This window comes from Amblyomma americanum, chromosome 3 (assembly GCF_052857255.1).
Source record: "Amblyomma americanum isolate KBUSLIRL-KWMA chromosome 3, ASM5285725v1, whole genome shotgun sequence".
NCBI lineage: Eukaryota > Metazoa > Arthropoda > Arachnida > Ixodida > Ixodidae > Amblyomma > Amblyomma americanum.
This window is the reverse complement of record NC_135499.1, coordinates 133,944,835-133,968,016: the sequence shown is the minus strand read 5'-3', so window position 1 is coordinate 133,968,016 and position 23,182 is coordinate 133,944,835. Positions and strand designations below refer to the sequence as shown.

The 23,182-nt window shown below is 46.2% G+C and overlaps 1 protein-coding gene across 1 annotated transcript in view; it reads left to right on the top strand.

The window, feature by feature from the left end:
• The window catches only part of LOC144124939 (uncharacterized), a 130,409-nt gene extending 112,800 nt beyond the window's left edge, over window positions 1-17,609 (top strand). Inside the window, exons 3-7 of the mRNA XM_077657904.1 lie at window positions 4,150-4,223; window positions 5,694-5,899; window positions 7,644-7,748; window positions 9,385-9,520; window positions 10,954-17,609. Of these exons, the coding sequence (XP_077514030.1) occupies window positions 4,150-4,223; window positions 5,694-5,899; window positions 7,644-7,748; window positions 9,385-9,520; window positions 10,954-11,123 (691 nt within the window). The 3' untranslated portion in view covers window positions 11,124-17,609. The remainder of the gene's footprint in view (window positions 1-4,149; window positions 4,224-5,693; window positions 5,900-7,643; window positions 7,749-9,384; window positions 9,521-10,953) is intronic.
• The last annotated feature ends 5,573 nt before the right edge of the window (window positions 17,610-23,182 follow it).

Genomic DNA, 23,182 nt, shown 5'->3' with positions numbered 1-23,182 from the left:
CCCGGGTTGGACGTCGGCATTGTAAACATGACCGGGTATGCGATTGGGTCAGCTTTTACTTCTTCAGCGCCCGCTTCCACAATGGCCTTAGATCGCTGTCTTCGCGCTTTAAAAGTCACTTCCAGAGCCGAACGTTACAAGCTTCAGACCGCACTCCGGAGTAGGTGTTTCTCCTTATGCAGGGCAGCATTACAGCGTTTGCACGCCCCTGGTGTGCACGTGTCCTGGGCTGCTGTTGCAAAAATCGGCCTCTCGAAATAGAAACCACAAATCTGGCCCCCTTCCCCCTCTCTCTTCGACAGATCTTTTTCTCCTCAATAGAAAGTATAAAAAGAGCAAGACGCTTGCCAGAGAAAGAAGCAAAAAGATGAATTGTGTATGACGCTGACGGGAGTTTCGTTTGAAGGCGGCTTTTTTTCTGGATTTGCGTCCCTTTGCATTTTTTTTTCACCACTACAGGGCACAGTAGATGAGAAGGCTGGGGAAGAGAAATAAGCTCAGAAACTGCCACGCTGTCGACCTCTCGCGTTTGCACCGACGCGTATACGTGCATAAAACATGCCTGTGCGTAAATAAGGCGACTGGCGACTCGGTGAAAGTTTTATGGCCCAGGAGGGGTTCCCTGTCTGCTTTACCCGTTACCGCGAACTCACTGGGGGGTGGCGGTATCTCTCCGTTGGGTCCTGTAACGCCGGTACTAGCGCCGCTTCTATCTCTTGAAACATCTTCGTTTCTGTCCGGTACTTTTGTTTACCTCAGACTGCACAGGCCTTTGTTTATCAGAAGCGTTCAGCGAGCTGTGTATGCTAGATTTCTCTTCGTACCGTTAACGTTTCGTATACCCTTGGGACAACGAAAGCCGGAGCTTCGCGGCAACACTGGTTTGCATTTTTGTGCACCTGCTTAGTGCTTTAGCTGCCTTGGAAGCTCAGGTTGTTTGTCGTTTGCTCCACGGAGGCTTTAAGCTAGTTTGTTATTATATTTTTGTCTTGTTCGAGATTCCCTGTCTATTTGTTAACAAAAACACGCGCTTGATCGTGCGTCTGCTTATACACTTGCTCACGATGCCGTTGACACTAACACGCCATGGCTTCGGTAATACTGGGCTGGCCTCACAAAGCCGTGTTTACGTCTACGATATGAAAATAAACTGATAAGGGAACGGATTGTGCGAAGCAACGAACGCACATATTGCATTGCCACAACCATCAACAGAGGTAGGAAATGTGATTAGTCATATGCTCCTACATTACAAGCAGGTAGCCCCCCATACATGTATCGCCGACACTAATAACAACAAGGTGTTCCCATTTCTGCTTGTTAGCCTTAGTCTGCAGATTCGCGATCAATGTTAAAGTGTATTTACAGAATCTGGCGCATACAGCCAATTGTGCTCTTTGAATGTAGCCGTGCTTGCACATGTTCTGTGCTGTTCATTTTCGTTCCTACTTACCCTGGCATGATTATATTAACTTTGCTGGACTATCCGCTCACTTTTGCCGCTTGAACGGAGTCTCCAATAAACATTCTCACCTCACCTCTCCCCCACATTTTTTTTCATAATAAGAAACCTCGTGTCTGACATTAACTTGTCCGAAAAGAAAGTACGCGTCAGCCATCTTGGATCTGTATCATACCGACCTCTTCAACAACGCTGAATATTTATGGAACTGTGCCACTCACTTTACTTCCTCAGGTTATATATTCACCAGCGTTACAGCATTAAAAATACGCGCTGAACTAGATGGCTTGTAGTGTCACCGCGAACTCTCTTGTTCAGTGCTTTCCTGTAAATTTTCTTACCGCTTTGTTACTTCATGATCATTTCTTTCAAACACCCCGCACCCAGAATATTCCCACGCCGCGACCACTTCTGCATATACAACCCGATGGCCTGTCACCCGCCCCTTTACCGGAAATCTAGGGGCGCGCGAATAACCTAACTTTTCTAATAGTGAGCTAAACGCTCTCCTATTCGATTGCGTGAATGAACTAAATAATTGAGTGCATGCATTCAAAACTAATCGAAAGGACCGAATATGTTGTCTAGTTTTCGAATTGTATGCGAAGTCGCACGATGTTCGAATAACGCGTGCCGTAGTTTCTTAGACGAATGTTTCGACTCTGCTGCCACACAGCATAGACATATACTGCCGCGATCGGTTTGCGCGGTATGGATGGTTAAGAGCCGCGACGCTGCTCATTGGAGTGGTGTCATTCATAAATACTCTACATGGACTCCAAAGCTGCGCGATGCGGCAGGGCTCAGGCAAGGTTAGCAAACCCTGCATTTGTACCGGATCTCAGAATCCATGGCTCATACGTGCCTCTCTCGCCTCTGAACTTTGAGATATGGCGCTTGATTATTCGCTGCCGTCACCAGTAGCAAGAGGTAATTTGCTTATGTGCATGAGATGACGGTCATAGAGTTAACGTACTTTACTGACATTGCGTTGCTCGCCCCCTAATGGAGATGATCAGGGTTGCTTCTTTTGGCAGCTATAGCTACAACTCCACAAGTTGTAGCGCCGTGCCACAGCGCCATCGCTACCGTTTAGGTATTTCGTTCAATTGTTCATTTTTTTCAAGTGTTCACATAACATCACTTTATTACCTTAAAGACTCCCAATTTTGGAGGTATTACAGAACGGGGTGGGGGGCGTGCTGAAATAAACATACCCTTGTGTGTAAAAATATTATCTGGTAAATATGGACGTTATACAAATCTAAAATGTGGATGGGCAGATCGTTGCAGTGACATCATGTGGAGGCCTTTTCAACGTATGATTGAACGACGGAAGAATGACGCAGCAGACGTTGCAGTACGAGCATTTGGACGGACAATATACGGAGTATGAACAATGCTGAGGGAAATGTTCGCATGAATAGCGAATATTCGTAAACATATTTTATTTGTATTCGATTATGTTTTATGCCACTGTTCGATTTGTGTCGGATTTAGCTTTAGCGACGATATTTTCTGTTCGATTCGGCAGCAAAGCTAAACTATTAGTACAAGATTTGGTTTTGCAAAAACTACTCTTCGCACACCGCTATCGTGATCCCCAATGTGCCGCTCAATAATTGATTGGAACTACTTTCCGCCAATCTCATCTGCCACTGGCATCGAAGTTGTATAAGATTAGAAAGCGCATGATGATGGCGATGCTCTATCTTTATCTCTCTTTTCATTATGCCGTATTGTGGCTTGCTGGCCTAATTTATTCTTGTGACTTGACGTTCTTGTTCACTGCACATCACTTCATCAGTGCCTACTCAAGAGTAACGTTGCGTGCCTGTAGGTATTACTAGTAAAACTCACTGGCCACGTTATTTTGTAACGGTGTTTATTGTCATCCCCGTTTTACCTGCGTGGATTTATGTAACAGATATTTTGTACTCAAAATGACTGACAACGCTGAGTACTTTCATAAATCACATTGTACGAATTTTTTGCTCATCTTTTTTTTATTGAAGCGGGACACTGACATTGACGTGCGGGAAATATCTGCTACGTCAGAAAGAAGCGTTGCCCACACAAATAATCTGAAACGAGGCGATGGAAACGGCGCACGTTAAAGTCGATTTGCGCAGGAGCGAATAGTCGCAAGATGAAAACACAGTGTAAGTTTCATCCGAAAATGATGCCTTAGAAAAACCGCAGAGCTGCCTTTAAAGGGTGCCAAAAAAAATAGAGCGAGAAAATTCTCTTTTGTGTTGCGTTTCACCGTGTTCCGGTGATGTTTTCTTTCGTGAAACTACAGTGATCCGTCACTCATTGCCTCCTGTTCACGGGAAATATCTGCTACGTCAGAAAGAAGCGTTGCCCACACAAATAATCTGAAACGAGGCGATGGAAACGGCGCACGTTAAAGTCGATTTGCGCAGGAGCGAATAGTCGCAAGATGAAAACACAGTGTAAGTTTCATCCGAAAATGATGCCTTAGAAAAACCGCAGAGCTGCCTTTAAAGGGTGCCAAAAAAAATAGAGCGAGAAAATTCTCTTTTGTGTTGCGTTTCACCGTGTTCCGGTGATGTTTTCTTTCGTGAAACTACAGTGATCCGTCACTCATTGCCTCCTAGTTCACTTGGCCAGCCTTGTGTTTTCAGCTAACCGCTGTGCGTGCTGTATTTTTTGGTTCTGTGCAGGGGCACATTCGTGGTGAACAACGAGTACTGGTACCACCTCGAGATCGCCAGCGGCTTTCAAGTGGACGAATTCCGTGAGCGGCACTTCTGCGCTACTTTATATCATTGCATGTCGATCCACTGGCACGTATTTGTGCCGACCTTTTACTCTGTCGAGTCAGTGTGAAAGCTTTTCGTGGCCTCTTGCTAATTGTGGAACGGTGTCCCCATGTGTTGCATGTGCGACCAGTGCTGTTTGCACGGCTTTACTGCTTGTAGCGTATACAGTACTCGACTCCGCAATGGTAGCATGGAACGGGAATTGTCCGATGCTTGCTGGCGTTGTCACGAAAACTTGCATTCGTTGGCGCCAGAGGCAGTTATTCAGCAGGAAATATCAGTTTTGCAGGAAAATCTCATTAAGCTGAACCTTTCTTTTTGAAATATTTAAATGAATATAAATACAAACTGCAGAGAGTCGCGAATTTGCCGGTCACTTGCACAAGTTTTTTAGTGATGTGCACTCATTAAGGCGCTCATTAAGCTGAGCCTTGCTTTGTTAGGTAAGGTAATGGATTCGATGGAATCAGCTGAGTGTCGTGAAATTTCCTTTACGCTTATAAGTAGTTCTGTAACGAAGTGCCGCCGTTCATAGCGTGTGCACTTCGTCGTATGAGGTTGAAAAATGAAGAGATTTGTCTATTCGGATTTCCCCGGAAATTGATTAATCGTAAGTCTCAAAAAGAATGTTCTGCGAAGCATCAACGCAACGCACGCACGAGAGGGAAGAAGTACGCTGCACACAAATACACCCCCTCCCCTCGTTCGATTAGGGCTTCCACTTTCTATTCCGGTCCTTCTATCATTTGGGGGCAAGCGCTAGGGTGCGTTTCCTATAACCATTGCGCGATTATCTAATAATTACATCATTGCATCAGGGAGATTTCTTTGCCAGTTATAGTTATCTGAAAATTTTCATTTTGAACAAAATTTCACCTACGTCAGTCTTAATTTTTCCTAATGTTTGAATGTGGAAGGCACCCTGGACAATCCCCAACTGTATACGTATGTGCCATTCCTCCAGATGCCAAAGACACAGCAACAACATAGCCAGCGCTAGAACACACAGTACAAGGTGCAAAGCATTGATGCACTCAGCCTTGAAGCACTCAAGAGTGAGGTACCCAGACCTGAGGTGCTCAGCCCTGAGGTGCTCAGCCCTGAGTTGCATAGCATTGTGGTACTCAGCACTGAAGTATGCAGCACTGAAGTACACAGCATTGAAGTATACAGGGCACTCAGGTACGTGGCAAAGAGGCACACAGATTTGACTATACGCAGGGTTGGGGTACTCAGCACTGAGGCACGGAGTACTAAGGTGCACAGAACAGACGCACAGAGCAGCACCGCTTCGAAGCACATTTTAGAATAGGCTGAAGGCCTGTTCAAGAACCCTTTTAGTAGGATTAGATCGGTATGAGTGTCACCTATGGCGAGCCGCGTAGCCCGAGTGTAGTGTCTTCTTGTGCGCAAAAACTGAAGAATTAATTATACGGTGTTCGCAGCGGTGTCCATGGAGGGCTGCGGGCAGGCGAAAAGCTGCGTGACACTGTCACGCACACGCACCAAGTGCGATAAGGCCAGCCGGTGCGATCTGACCGTCACTTATTCCCTGAGCCCCGACAACCGGACGCTGGAGGTCACCATGGGAGGCGTGGCGTCCATGGCGGGCCGCTACCTGGCCATTGCTTTCACCAACGACACGGACACTGTGAGTGACTGGCGGATCCCCGAGCACGAGTTTCTCAGTATGTGTCGTGTGACGAAAGCCCTGGAACAAGTTTTGTAGGGATGAGGACTACAGGTGTTTTTACCATCAGCTTTCAAGCCGACGACAACCTAAGCTGTGGCGCTGTTGCCGACGCGTCGGTTCTTCTCACATGCGCAAAATATTTGAGCCGATGGTCTTTAATCACGTGAATTTAGTCAAGCAATGCAGGCACCTTTGGTCATAGCTCTGTGCACCATCGAAGCAAAAGATATGAACGGGCTGGTGATGATTTCAAACGCGTATACCACCAACATGTCAAGGCGACTGTGGCTAGTTTGATGAACTGCTCTTGTGTGCCAAAATGTTAAGCCGCTCCTCCATTGTCGTTGCAATGCGTATTGCGAAGTGCTCATAAACTTAATGGAATAGTTTATAAACGGCAGATTTTCCAACAGTTGTTGGAGAAAGCGGAGGAGGGAGGGGGGCGGAGCTGTTTGCCCAGAGAACCGCAGCGGTCGCCTAGTCGTTCGGGGGTTGCGGGGTTCGGGGTTCGATCCCCAGTGCCACCGGGTACCCACCGGTGATACAATGCGTACAAGCTTTCCCCTGCCTGCTCCGCGTCTTCTTCAAGGTGAAATGCTGCGGAATGGGACCCCACCTTAAGTAGAAGAAAACACCTTGTGCTGTGGCGCTCTTTGGCCACAGATGCCCTTGCGCCATAAAAATCCATAATCATTATCATGTTTGCCCAGAGAATTACACCGTCAGCGGTTAAATGCACGTTTCCTGTTTCAGCGGAGTTGGCATCAATGCGCGACGCTTAGAGCTCAGCATGCAATGACGCCACGCTGAGTGGTCCGAGCACAGTGATATAAGTGACAGCATAGTGACGTCACGCGCAGTCTACCATAGAAGCCAAGTAATAACGAATAAACAACAGTATCATATTCACCAGTGCAAACAGCTGTCAATAAATCGCGCGTTGCACATTGGTAACCGTCATGTGATTTTTTTCTTGCGCTTTATTCGTCAAAAAGAAAACGAGGAGAGCGGGCGAAGTTGCTGACATGCTGTTTTCCCACTGAAATTTGCTCGCTTAAAGCTAGCTGCTGTGGCTATGTTGGAAGGCAGGCGACAGCGATGCAGCGTAAAAAAGACAGGGATGGAATCTTCAAGCGTGTACTGGTCGCTCTATACATCAAACATAACAGTCATAACAGACATAACAGTCAGCTTGCATGCAGAAACAAATTCTGTTACGTTCTAAGTTTAAATGTCTCATTCGCATTATTAGTCCAGAGGAAAGCTATTTAGTACAAAAGAGGAACTGCGTTTCGCTCATACTTATGTACTAATCATTGCCTGGATGCGAGTAATGTGTTCCCTTTACTATGGAAGCTGTCTGTACGTTCATACTGGCATCTCGCTGTAAGCAATGGGTGAAATACTGTTTAGATGAGGGGCACCCTGTCAGTGCTGCTTTCCCACTTTTAGGGATCGCTTGGCACGGGGAGCTTAGCGTCGAGTGCTATGTAAATGCTACAAGAGCTGTGTTTGTTCAGTGTATTCAGCTTCGGTGCACATGTTGGCATTCAATAGGTCTTACCGTAGCCTATGTTGCGAAAAGTTATTTTCCCCCAGAATTTGTATAAACTTAAACTCGAACCCTTGCAAAAGTCGATGGGAGTTGACAGTGTCAATCCGAGGTGTTCGCTGAAAAAGCGTACTTGATATCCGCTTGCAGCTCAAAGGCTCCAGCATCTTCGCTTGCATCCGGACTGAGCGGCTGGCTGAGGTGCGACATTTCACGCTGAACGACGAGAAGATCTTGCCGGTCCAAACCAACCAGGTGGGGTTACCTGCTAACTATAGTTGGCCGCCTTCCTGTGCGTTTTCTCAATACTTCAACTAGTTTTCAATTTTTTTTCAATGCGGGCAATTTCTTCATGCTTTTGGCTCAGACACAGATGTAAAGAATGTTGACATAGTTCAACTGGATGCCAGTACAGCACCGATGAAATGGAAAGGTATTCCGCATTGGTGGTGCCGTCGAGAGCCTTTATTCTTACCGTAATAGCTCTGCCTCCTTTGTTTCCCATCAAACCATCCATTTTGGATTAGGTTCTTTCAGCCTGCTCTCGGTAAAACTACATGGCCGCTGGGATCTGAGCTCCACTGAAGTCACGGGCAGACAGGACTAGTTAGTGGCAATAATTATTTTTGACTGCGTGGTGGCATGGCTATTAAAATGAGGGATTTCTTAATTATTTGCTTGCGATATAAAATATGCCTGCTTTCGGAGAATACAGGGAGAAAACAAAATTCAGGGGGGGGGGGGGGGGGGCACTTTGTTGACCTAAAGGGCGGTGAGGCGAAAGCCTTTAGCGCGGTGTTGCTGCTTGTGTCACTGATGTGTGGTTAAGATGTTGATTGAGTACGCAATTGTGTGTGAATCTTAAGTTCTGGAGACACTTGAGAGCATTTGGAAGGCATCCGTTTGATTCAACGCCTTTCCGCCAGCACTCTCCAGCGCACTAGACATATATTAGTGTGGGAAGAAAAAAGAAAAATAATTTTGCCCGGCAAGGAGAACTACTTATGCTTTGGCAGGAAGTAGCGTAGTCGTTAGCACACTCGGCTGCGGAACTGAAGGATGGTGGATCGAATCCCGCCGTGCACTAGGACCTTTTTTCTTATTGAGTTGCTGAAGAGCGTAACGGACGGACAGACGGTTTGACGTCACTTCTTTTGCCGTGACTTCCGGTTGGCGATGTTACGGATGGACAGGATCTTGACCTGGAGTATGAGCCATTAAAGGTTTTCACCATAAAACAGCAGCTGTGGTCATTGGGGCGGTGCGCAGCGTCTTCGTTCTACTCTTTTTTCTCCTTCCAGTGTGGTGCACACACTGTTCGACGACAAACTCTTCCCAGGGGCATATTTTCAGTCGTTTCGCTTCCAGATGCGTTTGCTGTCTAACGTAGCACAGAGCGTGTGAGGGTGTGGGCGCATCTCTTGTTTTTTTACATTGCATCGATGATCACAACTTTCTTTCATTTTGTACTCTGCTGCATCAACCTTACGAATTGAAACAGTGAGATGTACAAAATCCTGTATTACTTACGGAAGAACTGCTTAGTATACAAGGAAAAAATCTACATATAAAAAAGCAGGATCCAAACGAGACATCGAAAATAAAAATCTGTTCTTGTCGTAAAAAATATCTTGTCATCAAGGAGGACTGAACATTGCAACGAATTTCAAGGATTGGCTCGTTCGCCTTAGCTTGCCAACAGCTATACATTTTATTGCCCACTCCTTGAAGGATGAGCGCAGACTCCTGACATGGGGCGAACCTCGGATCCACCCCTACGCTTTTTTCTTGGCGGATTTTGCGCCTCATGCTGTGATATTTGTGTCAAAAAAAAAAAGACCCACGCGGCAGAACCTTCCCTCTTTTTTTACCTCTGTGCATGCTGGCGCAGGTTTTGGAGAACACGTTGTTCGAGCAGGACGGCGAACGCGTGTGGTGCCGCTTCGAGACGCCCGTGCGCAGCCCCGGCGTCGACCTCACCTTGCCCCTCTACCAGTACTACTTCTGGGGCCAAGCGAACCTCACCTGTGAGTTCCGGTCTGGCTATGAACAGTATAAAAGAAAAAAAAAAACTTTCGCAGTCGACTCCCTTCTTTGCTGCAGAAAAGTGACAATGATGCGAGCACCACGTCCTCCTTACCAACCCACGAAAGCCGTGCCGCGGGCCATGCCCACATGAATCACACGAGGTCGCAGTACACATTGTCAGAAGCTGAGGGATGGCCACTGGGAATACGGAGAGCTTACACAAGGGATCACCACGGGGAGTGAGCACGAGAGACTGGCACGTGGAATGGGTGCAAGCCATTGGCACGGGGAGTTATCCTGGAAAATTAACACCTGTTATTGCCGCGAAGAATCGACACAAGGAATGGGTAAGGTGTACGGGGCAAAAAAGGCGTAAGGTACTCGCTCATGGTATAGGCACGTGGAACAGGCACGGGGAATGGGCGCAGAAAACGGGCACTGAAAATGGGCGTAGTGAATGAATATGCGGAATGGATAAAGAGAACGGGAATGCAGAAATTTTTGATTATGGCATTATGGCGTTACAGAAAAAAATTCAGTCACTTGGTGTCTTTGTGTTTAAGCAGGTGTTAAGCTGTTGTCTCTGTAGGTTGAGAATTGATTGAGCCACACGTATGCGGCAGACTGTGACTGATCACCTTATGATTTCGGAGGGAACATGTCCTGAGTCCAATGTACAGCCTCTGGAATAATCTCTCATGTTTACCTGTTCACCCAATATTAACATGCGGAACAAATTTTCTTTTCTGTCTTTTGCAGTCTCCTTCAGATTTACTTTTCTAGATTTTGTTTTAATGGATTATTTAAGTAGAACTCTCTATTAGCCATTATGCTTAGCCGAAAATGTCAGCAAATCTGTCGATCTGCTCAGGCGTGCTAACGTGTACTGTGGTTATAAAAGCCTGTAATGGTAGCTGATTTGCGAAACTGGACAGGGCAAACGCTGGACACGCTGCCGGCGAAGTGGCGGGTGGTAATGTTATGCTATCCTGTGTTACAAGCGTGTCATCATCATCATCAGCAGCAGCAGCAGTGTGATGGCGCCCACTGCAGGGCAAAGGCTCCTTCCATGTCACTCCGATTAACCCTGTCCTATGTCAGCTGCGCCCTTAATTCTTAATCTAATCCGCCCACATAACTTTCTGCCACTCCCTGCTATGCTTGCTGTTGGAATCCACTCCGTTGGGATAGAGGTAGGCCCTATATAAGCTGCACATTTTCGACATTTGCCCTCCGAAGAAGAAAAGTTCTCTTACTCGCAGCTTTGCTTACACTACTATGAGCCGTGGTCGTAGTGTCTGTTTCTTCAATTGAAAATGTCTTAACATGCTGCATTGTTGAAGGCAGTGTTCTCAAAGTGCATCTTCCTTGTTTCTTTTCTCTCTCTCTCTCCCTCTCTATTTCTCCCCTTTTTCACCCTCCGTGGGAACAGCTGGGCAGATCGAGATGAGCCCGCCATTCAAGATGTCCAAGGACGCCATCCAAGTGGGCGTGGCCCAGCACAGCAGACTCACCAGCGCCTCGTCCAGGGAGAGTGCGCCGGTGCTGGCTGTCCTTGCGGCTGGTCTCCTGGCTGCTGCGCTGCTGCGGCCCACGTCATAATGCACACTTGGCGCCCGGGCTACTTTGCGTTACCCGCGATTTTTGTTGCGAACTCGCGACCTTTAAGGAGACAACTGTCCACGCATCGCACTACATGTGGCACTTTATACTCGACGGCAAACTCGGCAGTCCTAGTCCGCTTCACGGCAGCAGATGCAGTGCGGTGGGAAACACCGCACTGCACGTGCGGTTTTGTATACCGCAGCTCTGTGCATGGATACTGCCGTGCTGGAAATCCGCTGTCGTTGCTTTTGGTGGCACTTTCTAAGCGAATCACCCATTGAGGCTGTCTGCAAACTGATCGCAAGGTGTATGCAGTAAGGCCTAGAACTCAAAGTAGCGCCATCCAGTGAGGTTTTGGCAAGACTCCGCCACGGTGTGGAAATTACGCGCCTTCTAAATGTATAACGATACATTCCACGCGTTCCTTAGAACGGCAGCGCTTAATCTCCGGCAGGGAACTGCGCAGTGGTGTAAGCAGATATGCGTAAATTTTTAGGTGTTATAACCTTGATGCGAAGATGACGCGCTGGGCGGCGCGTTAGTGCAGTCGCGCGCAATCTTTAGGCGCTATTCAACATGCTTTTTCAGCTAATATGGACTAATCACCAAAAAACTTCATTTTTTTATGTTCAACTCCTACTGGAGTTGGTACGCTAGTCAGGATGTTCAACATCTCTCGCAGCCCCACACAGTGTGCCGGTAAGCATGGATTAATTAAATGACAAGACGCATCTCCAGCTACAGGATGATTTTATAGCCGTTAGTTACGGTTACGTTAGAAAGCAATTTCTTTGGCAGCAGCTGAACACACTGCGCTATAATTAAGCCGAATCAGGTCTATTGAGTGCCATGGTCATGCGTAGTTTAAGCTGTGTCCACCATGCCTGCTTGAAAAAAAAAAGAAAAGAAACAATACCCGGTTTGTGAAGAATCACGCCGCATATGAAAAATTGCGAACGGATCTGTAGTAAGTAGTTTTGAGTCCGTTTTCAGAGGGAGCTAGCACAATGAGAAACACAGTGCTGCTTACTTTCACTCCTTGCATGCAAAAAAATAGCAAAAAAGAGACACACACACACAAGAGGCGATTGGGGCTACCTGACAGTGTAGAGAAAGCGTGCACATCTCGACAACGTCACTTATGATGTGTCGGGTTATTTCTGAATTAATATGAACAGTTGGCGAGTTCGTAGATATCCATCTGTGCAGAGCGCAATAAAAAAAGGCACACGAGATGGAAAACGTCACGGGAAAAACAAGCTGTGCTCAGACAGGTTCTTTCTGCTCGACCTGTGCACATCAAAATGTTCACCGTACCGCCGTCGCTACGTCGCTTCGCACGGCCACGTATTACATATTTAGTGACTCACACAGCTTTACACACAGAAAGGGAGGAAATGTGAGAGTAGAGCCTGAGAGAAAGAGATGTTTATGTTGTTTATGACAAAAGCACGCACCTTCACAGTTTCACTCACTCCTGTGATTGTTTCTGGGGCAGCACCAATATTTGTCGGTTTTGTTGTGTCGAATATTTTGTGTTTTATTTTCTAGGTTTTCTATATTTTTGAATTTTAAACAAATTCCTTGCAGCATAACACTATTTTCTTGTTGTTATTGTGTGTTGCTTTATCAACTAAATATTATAGCTTAGCCATTGACTGTGCTTGCAGAACAACTGCACATTCCATCGTCACTATTTCACTTCATGGTTCGACTATTCACGGCATTACTTCTCACTCACACCTCAGTCTCACTTCACAGGTCTGCTTCAGCAACATAAGCTTCCACAGCTGATCGGTGAGTGCGGTGGAAAACTTCTGCTATTTTACACATGACACCTACTCCACAGCACCGGACACTTTTTTTTTCACTACCAGGACCTCTCCACAGCATTGGGGCCCGCACTCTCGCTTATCCAAGAGGCTCACATCACTGCCTGCACATCCGTGCTTTCATCTAGTCGAGCACAATGGAAGAGGGGTTGGCACCCGGAAAGTTGTGTTGTTCTAGGCAGGCAGGATTGACTCCCAGTAGGAATTGTAACTCACCACTATCTGAAATGATAATTCTTCTATGGTTCCCAGCGTGTCTTTATGGAGCAGTAGAGAAACCGTGTTGTGCGAAAGCAGGGAAAGATCAGGTGCGACATCACTTAGCAGCTCTCTACTACAGTGGAAAACAAAGAGATAGAAAGTGCTTACCGATGACGAACAGATCAACGCGATAATAAAACAACAGCGTTTCTTTTGTACATGTGCGCATGAGAACGGTTCTAATTCGACCAGACTCGACAAATAATTTACAGACGTTTGATTCTTCACTTCATTTTCTTTTTTCTGGCGCCTTGCATTTTAAGCTCCATTCTATTTCTTCCAGCTGGGGAGTCAAGTTTTTTTTTTTGTGCCAGTTGTTGGAGCACTTTAGCGATCGAAGGTGTTTATCAACATATAATTTAACTGCCGCGCTCGGTGCACGCAAGCATTTCATCAGAGAGTGGTGAACTCTCCTGCGAAGAAACGTGGGAACAAAGAATAAAGAAAACAAAACCTGACCTGTTCTCGCTCTTTGCGCTGTCTGATTGGGTCAGGCGCACTTATCTCCTTTGCATTTCCCCTATTTGGTTTGGCGTCGAGTGGCAGGCGTTTTGCTCACTACTTCAGTGTTTCCGATTGCCTTTCGCTGCGAAGCCTGTCAGCCTTTCTCATGAAATAATTTTTTTATTTCTTATTTGCATTTCGCCTTGCAGCGCTGTTTTGGTTTTTTTCATGTGCATTTCATCTGAATCGCGTTTTTCGTTCCTTTTTTTCACGCACGCTGGCGTGTTGTGTTTGGTTGGGCAACGTGACTGATGGAACTGAGAATTTAGGTGCGCTGAGAAGTTACTCAAGTGTGCTTTTGTCTGAATGGTTTTTCTAGTGCCTGTGCATTTTTTTATTAGTTCTATTTTTTGTGAAGAGCCTCCACCTTGACAACAAGGGAACTTGGACTGTGGGGAAAGTGACAGTTGATGTAGTGAATGTGTACAGACGAGTGTGCAGAACCGCTGACAGCGGATTCGCGCGGGAATGTCTTTTTGTGTTTAGCGTTACGCGTTGAACAGTCAGCATTTTGTTGCAGTGATCTATACACAACAGCTATTTTCACCCGTTTATCGCATCGCAGTGACGCCAGGCATTTTCGTCTGAGGGAGCACATTCAGCGTTCCTTGTATTTTTCTGTTTTAAAAGCCGCTTCGCAGAAACGTTTTAAGAGCAATAATGCTAATGTGAAAATATTTGTGTATATGAGTTTATAAACGTGTGGCTTTTAACGGAGTAGGAATTTATTTAAGACTAAGGGGCTTTTGTTTTGTGCCCTCTAAAGGCGAGTCTCATTCGAAACGTAAAAGAACAGAGTGAGCGTGCTTTGTGCATGTTTACCATTCCTGACAGTGTAATTAAAGCAGGCTTCACACTTTGCAGAAAAAAGGTTAGTACTGCGCGAATTAGACACGACAGGAAAACAGGAACAAACACGACAACACAGGCGCTCCTGCGTTCCTGTTCTCCTATCGTGTCTAATTCGCGCAGTACTAACCTTTTTTCTGCAATGAACCAACTAGCCCGCGAGAACGCTCTACTTCATACTTTGGTTTGTGGAGCCTTCGTGACCACGATTGCAGCACAGGACGTTGTTTTCTCCCACGACAGGCTGGGTGTTTTGAACCTGCCGTTAGTGAAAAGCAATGCAAAGCAATCCCTATTAAACTCTGTCACTTATGTGCACAAATAGATGATTGGTAGTAGCCAAGCTGTCCATCTTAGCAAAGAGTTGCCACCGTACTTTTTCAAACTACACGCAAAAGAGCGTGCAAAGGAGGGGTTTGGTTGTTAGCCAATGCTTACAACATCCTTGTTGCTACGTTAAGTGTAAAGTTAATGCATTAGACGCAGTATAGTGCGGTTTAGAAGCGCATGCATATTTTTTGTGTTTTTGTTTTCGTTGCACAAGAAATCACAGGAGTGGTTCTCATTTAAGATTGCGTTGCGCTGTTGCAACGTGGCATTTTCTTTTTCCAGAAATTACGCCACTCTTTGTACCTCTCGCCGAAAATCGATGCTCCGCTATATTGTAATTTGCAGACTCAACTCCATGCTGTTGTTGTCAGGTCTGTAGTTCCACTGAACTGGAACACGGGAATGTGCCCCAGGGAGTTGCAGGACTCTCCTTGTCCAGAGTGCTGGCATACGCTGACATTGTACAATCCTGCACTTACTAAGGCGTTTATTACCATCTTAACGCATTGATGCCGCAGTGATATTGGTTTAAAGTGCATCTGGATTAGTGCTAAGCATAGCAGTTTGATTCTGGAAGGCTATTTTTTCTCCTCTTTTTTAAACACGGAACCTAAGTTTAGATGCTGAGTGTATGTACTCTGAAGAGAACCCTGTGTAGGTGACTTTCTTGAGATCAATAATTTTTTTCTCTTTCGAGTATTTAGGCCTGCAGCACGAAGCCTAATATATAAATTGAAATGTTCTCATTATAAGTTCCGTTTATTACATTACTCGTTAGTTGCCAGCATAGCCTTTCAATCACGTACGAACTGGTACACGAGATTTAAAGGCAGACGCCAAGATACTTTTGCGAAAAGTTGCGTGAACTGAAAACTTTGTTCAAGCATTGATTCCAAGCTTGATCAGCCGTTGTGGCGGTCAGATTATTCTTATCCGGCGCAAGAGTGATCTCTTGTACGCCGGGGTCTAGCGATGTCACTGCCTTCAGAGAAGGAAAATGAACCTTGAATTTAGTGAAATGACCTTGAAAATGTTGAAAGAACTCCAGGACTTTAAATTTATTTAAACTATTGAATGAAGCTCCGAAAATTTCCTCATATATTTTCCGCCAACATTTCTTTTTCTTGCATGTCTATCGCGTCCTCCAGCCTTGCTTACGCATGGCTTGAAATACATAGCCTACTCGACAAAACATGAAGTGCCACGTGGCCTTTTCCGGCGCACATGGCGCTCGGGAAATGCTCCTCGGAAGACTAATGATGCCGATACAAAAGTGCTGATTTGACTAGCGCAATTTTCTTCACATCAACTGCATTCGCCTGAGCTCTATAAATCACACCGTGTTTTTGGATGCTGTGTAAGGACCCAGTGATATTTCAATAAAGCAACCGTTCCCATCTTATTTATTTCTTCTAGATGTTGCCACACATCAGCCCTTCTCCTTTTGCACCTTATCTTGCTGCGCTTAATGTTCGCAGTGCTGTCGCTTCTTAATGTGCATCCCTCGTCACAGCAACCAGTGGTGTGATAAGCAGCCCTAGTTAATCCTCACGCCTTATGTTTGTTGCAGCCACTGACTTGCATATTCCATCAGTTGCTAGAAACGTCTGTTTGTACTATAAACGTGAGAGGTAAAAAAAAAATGAAAACGTGATGGATGCACATGCAGTTAGTTATGAAGTGTTTGTAGTTTCCAGCGTGACGCTCGATTTGAGCAAATGCAGGGGTGTTACGTATTGGATATATCTCGTCTCTCTTTGTTAGGTGTGCTCAGAGTGACTCCGTACGGTTGTTCCAACACCCATGCATCATTTCATCATCGTGCTTGAAACACAAAGGACTAAGTTACTGGGTATTTATGTTAGAGAGCACGTCCCACGGATATCTTTTTTGCAACTAGTCATACAAGGCGATTGATGGCGACTCTTTTTTTCGTTGTGTGCTTTAGTTTAGGTCATCTTCAATTAAAAACAAGCATGCGCTTCTAGCTACTCCCGTAGAATACCATCACTCCTTGAAGTTCGACAATTCTCACCGTTTTTTTTTTTCGTTCAGTACCAGTATCATGAAACAGCAACTGGGGCTAGTTGATGGTACACAGAGTTCATTCTGTGCGCTAAAACTGGGGCACTGCACAACACTAACAGGAAGCCGAGCAAAGACCTAGAAGACAGAGAATGCACACACAACTGCCTTTTAGTTAGTCCACGAAGTGCTTTTATGCAAATTCGTGCGTATGCTCATGCCAGTGCACACAATAGAAACCGATTTTGTGGCCTGACTAGGCTGCAATCGTGAGCGCGCTCTGTGCTCTGGTCTCTGTTTAGTGACTCGCTATTAGTGCCTTGTAGTGTCGCCGTCGCAGCACGCTAAATGAACGAAACGGTATCCAATGCCTTTCAATTCTCTTTTGCGTGTGCTGGAACAAATTCGCTTTTGCATCTCACGTACTGTCACTGGTAGGGAACAATTGCTTTTTATGACAGCTACAGCGCCTTGCTGTTTGTGCCCTTGTGCTACCTTAGCGTAATCCGTTAACTCCTGTGGCACCCGACTCTGAAAAAAAAGCTTGTGCGCCGTTTTGTCACTGTGCAAGTGTTTGTGTGTGCAAGAAATGTGGCTTTTTACGTTAAATTCTGCTTCTGATGAACATATCAGATTGCACCGGCTGGATGTTATCGTGTAAATAAAAGAAAATTAGAAGTGGTGTGCTTCTGTGACTGAACTACTTTGCGCATGCTGCCATGGTGTGTGTTCATTTGTTTATGCCTTTGAGTCAGGACTCACCGTTTTCTGGGGCCTATGTTGGTTCAGAGGACGTCACAAGAAAGCTAAAAATGCGGTAGGCTTCGTCTTAAATTCTGAAGTCTTTTGAAGCCAGCGTTGTGGGGGCACTATATGGGCTTTGTCAAGGGACTTGTGTTCTTCTGGGGTACATTTTACAGTTTCTTAATGTTGCGAAGTGCACCGGAAATTCAACAGTAATGTGGAGAACAAGGGCCGCCGCGGTGGCTTAGTGGCTGTGGCGCTCGGCTGCTGACCTGAAAGACTCCGGTTCGATCCCGGCCGCTCCGGTCGAATTTCGATGGAGGCGGAATTCTAGAGGTCCGTATACTGTGCGATGTCAGTGCACGTTAAAGAACCCCAGGTGGTCGAAATTTCCGGAGCCCTTCCCTGTGGCGGCCTTCACAGCCTGGGTTTCTTTAGAACGTTAAACCACACAAACCAACCCAAACCAAACCAAACCCTAACTGTCTGACGGACCACAAACAAATTTCATGTTGCACGAACCGAACAAAACATGCAGGGAAACGTTGCTCAGGAGCTTCGTAACGTGGAGTTTATTTTGAAGAAATAGTTACAATTAACGATCCACGCCAACTTAGGGATTCTCATACCAAACCTTATTGAAATCTGCGCTTCGAGTTAATTAAGCCGCGCCTTGTCTGCTGGCTGATAGGGCGGCTGGTCTGGAGAACCAGTGGACCCGGGTTGGAAGCTACGTACAAGGACGAACCATTTAATTCAACGTCGAGTATTTTGAGAAAACTCCATAGTTCTCCATGGTTGTCCGTTAGTTGCGCTCCTCTGCAAGCTAATCTGTAACCGGCCTCTTGACTACAAAGAGGGTTCAGTGACGCAACGTAAGTGTCCGGCAGGCACGCTGTTCTTTCTACAGAGACGCTGTCCTCAATCGGCGTGTCCCGTACACTTCGCTTTCCTTTTTACTTTCCCCCAATGCATGCACGCTAACAGCCACTGAGCAGAGCGGAAAGCAGCTGGAAACAAAAACAGTTGAACACATTGTCCGGCGAAAAGCAATACTGGTCGGAAACCGCTTGGCTAACTGTCATCACCATCAGCCTAACTGCGTCGACTGCAGGACAAATGTCTCGCTCTTTGATCTATAAACCCTGTCCTGCACCTGCTGCGGTCACCCGGTCCCGAAACCTTCCTATTCTCTTCAGCCCATTTGACTGTGCACATCCCCCTGCTACCTTAGCCTTCCCACGAATTCACTCGGTTGGACTGAGGGACCACCGGTCATCGGGTCTTCGTATTAGGTGGTTTACTACCACTCGGACTACAAAGTGGCGGTCAGTCGCGTCCGCCTAATAGCGCAGAGGCGTCAAGTTATCCGGGTCTGAGATGCATATCAGGCTGGGACACAACGTTCCCGGGCCTGTGACAAGGACACTGCAGTGTCCTAATCTTCATAAACACTAGCTTATGCGAGCTTCGATCAGTAAGCAAAGCCGACTTGTCAAACCGAAGGCACTTTCACTCCTTCCAGGGAATCTTCCAAGAAAAAGTTGCGTTGCAGCTGTCGCTGTCCACATCGTTTGGAAGATGCAGCATGGAGTCTTGGAATTATTTCAGCTGTACATCACCATAAATGCACGCATTAAAACCCGCCCTATCGAAAACCGCAACAAAAGATTTTATGTTGTCACAACAGATTTTCCTGTAGTAATCGGGACCTTACGACAAAAATTCTTGTACTAACGACAGGATATTTGGAGCATTGTACAGTTTCCTGTCGTAACGACAGGACCAGCTCTGTCGCCATAACAGACAACTTCGCATACCTACAGAAAAATATGTCTTAACGACAGGACGACAAAAATGCGTTTTGGGGCCGGCTTTGTCGTATTTATTGACTGGGCGGGGTGGGTATTAAATTTACAGGCATAAAAAAAATTAGGAACTTGCTCGTCAAGTAGTGTTGCGACTGTTTGTTGTTTTCGCTTGCTGCGGAGGCCTGCAGACCTGCCACGTAAAGCTCTTCGCGCGGTTTACGAAAACAATCACAAAAACAGTCCAAACTACTCGCTCGCTGTATACTTGGTAAGAGCGTTCGGTATTTTGCAAACGCAACAGGGGTCTAAGAGAAAGGAGTGAGTCAACCTATAAACTCATCTTAAAATTCGCTTGCGTGTATCACTTCTTATGAGGCCAGCTTTCTCTTGACTCGGAACTAGCAAACAGAGTATATATAGTACGTTTTCGCTACTTGCATTTCAGATCGTTCGTAGTAGATAATCACAAAAGAAAGGTTTTGGTCGTCGCAACAGATTTTCTTTAAAACTTTTCACCATGAAATTGTAGCAACAACAGAAATTTTCTGTACATACTATTGAAATCTGCAGAACTACAGACTACAGAGACCCACTACAGCAAAAAACTACAGCCCAACACAAAAATACTACAAAAAACAGAAAAATCTGCCGTTTGACAGAAGTCCGAAACACTTGGTCGTATTTTGGACACGGTTCTGTAGTTTTTTTCTTCTTTTGCCTGGGTTAGCATTATATTCCAAGCAGTAGCGGAGTCACGAAGCTCGTATGGAGGAGTTTGCGGCTGCCGTTGAGCGCGAGGCGCTTACCAATAAGATGCAAAGCACGGCAACAGCTTTCCGGACTCTGATGAATTCGCCGCACAGTTTTCCGGCTGTTCACTCCGTAGGAGGAAAGGGCAAACGTCGAGGAATGCCTCGGAACTGTCGCGAGCAGTTGAGGGCCCATACATCACCGTCTCCGCATGCGCGCATATAGTGGGCACGCTGAACTCGCAAGAAAAAAAGTTTTTTTCTCAATCTCGGTAAACTTTCTGCCTTAAGTGAGTTCAAAGAATACATAATGGTTATATGTGTGCTGCAATGTTATACGGAGCGTAGTGTGTCTAGCAAAAATACAAGTTTGTCCCTCGCTGCCTGTCGGTTCTTTGCGTGTTCTGTTCACCGCTAACTTGGGACCAGGCGAAGCCGTGGCGGAATAATATCTCACGAAGAAACACTGCACGTTACTACGTTCCCATGTGCTTCACGCATTAGTTCACGCAAGCGCACATAGATTTTCTGGTCCTTTCCCTGCCCCAAGCAATGCCTCGGGGTCATTACACTATTCGTCATGCAGTTGCCTCGAGTGCCTTAGGAAGTATGAGAAGACGTAAATGCATATTTGCAGGGAAATTATTTCACGACCCGTACATACAGCGGCAGCTCCGATCCCAAGCGAGGTCGCAGCGCCCTCTGGACGGTTGTGCTTTGATATCTTGGGTGCTGCAAGAACGTGTTCGCGCGTGCGAGCCTTCGTACCTTTGTTGCTGTCGTCGACTGAATTCCACGCCTCCATAGCTCCCTGGTGTCAGTATAGCCTACTACAGAATAGTTTATTTTATTTATCTATTTGAAAATACTGTAGCCCCATGCAGGGGCTATAGCAGGAGTGGGCTATATAAAACATTTTACAATATATAGTTTCATGCTCCAAGAGCACATGGCAACAATAAAATATGAACACAATACCTCCGCATGTCACAAAGACTCAATTGCAGATACAAACTCATAAAGTGACAATGAACTTGTGCGGCCTTGTAAAGAGTTCCAACTCTCCACTGTACGCGGAAAGATGTATTGAAGGCGTTAGTACGTGCAAAAAATGGTTGGATATTAAGATTGTGATGGCTCCTGTTGCAGATGGTTCTGAAGACGAGGTATGGTTACCATCTGAAAGGCAGCAAGCAGAATGCACTATGAACTGGAGAAGTTTTAAAGAATCAGTTTTCCGGCGGGATGAGAGTAGAATTAAGTTATTGCATATGAGGGGGAAAAACGATTGTCATAGCGTCGGCAAACCAATCTTACAGCTTTCCGTTGTACAGATTCCATTTTTGTTACTTTCACAGTTGGTCTAAAGATTGGTTGAGGAAACTCTTGAGGGAAGCGGCAATTACGAGCTTCGAACCATAAACCCTTTAGTGCGAACGGCTATAGGAAATATATAGTTTGTATATTTTCATATCCTTTCCCTCTATTCGCTTTCCTAATTCCCCTCAGTTTTATCCCGCACTTTTTTTACGCACTTCAGGCGGCACGGTATTGTGTTTTTGAAGTTGGAGGTAGCCTTGTATAATCTTGCCAGAGGTCGGCGCCCATACGAGGACGCCCTATGCGTGACACACTTCATGGCTTACGCCGAGGGAAGTTGGCGCCATTCCCCGCTGGCCTCGTTTATGCTTCCTCCCTGTTACGGCTGCACGCGATTGCGTGCGGATGTGTGCGCCGAGCCTTGCAGTACCTGCGCGTGCCGGGAAGCATTGTGCGTGCTTCGCTATCCGACGATAAAGCCTTCCCTTCCCGCGGTGCACTTCATCACTGTCCAGTGCTGCCGCAAGGAGAACCGCCGCGAGGTCACCCCGAATTGCGAGCAGCAAAAGTTCTGGCTACGTATTATCTCCCTAAGTAAGGATCCAGAAACGTGGGTCTTCTGGAGTCACGGAACGCCGTCAAAGTACCCGTAGGCCCACCATAAAGAGTTAAAAGGCAAACGAATAGGCTGCAAGCACATGCTAAAGTGGGAACGACTACACTGACCGGCGTCATTTGAGAGCAACTGCCCTTGGCTTTGGGTATCCTTTCTATCGGAGTAGGCGTTCATCACAAGTTGTACTACACGATTGGAGGATAACACAAAGCGGGAAATCCGTGCTTCTATAGTGAAATGTGTTGCCTTTTATGATGAAGGGAGGGTCTGCCGCTGTAGCCTTGACGTCTGATTCTGACACAGGGGTGCTACGTCGATAAATACCTTCATTAAAAGCTCTTAATTTTATTTGCAAACATTTTTATCAGTAATGTGCTGAAAATGTGCGCAAAATGCAGTAAAAGTAAAGTTAATTTTAGGGCGTAATAGGTTACACGCAAAAAAACGTTCTTTGTTTTCTGGTAGCACTACTTAGAAAGGAGCTGCCTTGAGGCATGCTTGACGGGGATAAACGGTTCTAAACGGGTCTCGGGCGTTACTTTGTAAAGAGAAAAATAACAGTATAACATTTCGGTTAGACAACAGTTCACTCCTTAGCGACGGCCTTTATGTGTTTAGCTTCTTCATTCTATCCAGAGCATTTCATTCAGGCCTTGAGTGCGGTGTCGGCGTTCAAAGGACTCGCATGAAAATGAAGGCGGGTTATCACAGCCACTCAAACGGTGACGAGGTCACAAAGAGTTGAACTTTAGAGTCCGGAGCTCGGCCCACGGCTAGTTACTCAGCTCTGTTTCCGGCATGCGGCTCGTGCCCTCCTAATGACGCCACAAGGCTCAGCGCTCATTAGTAGGTGCTCATGGGCTGTCAGCCTAGCATCGAGCCCCAACTCAGCGCTAATGGCTTAAACAGGGCACAAGTTAGTCTGCGGGCAGTTAGCTTTCTTGTTGTGATCTTTGTGGCATCCAATGCCGAAACCTGCGTAAGCCTCGTGCTCTAACTTGGCTTTCAGTGCGTT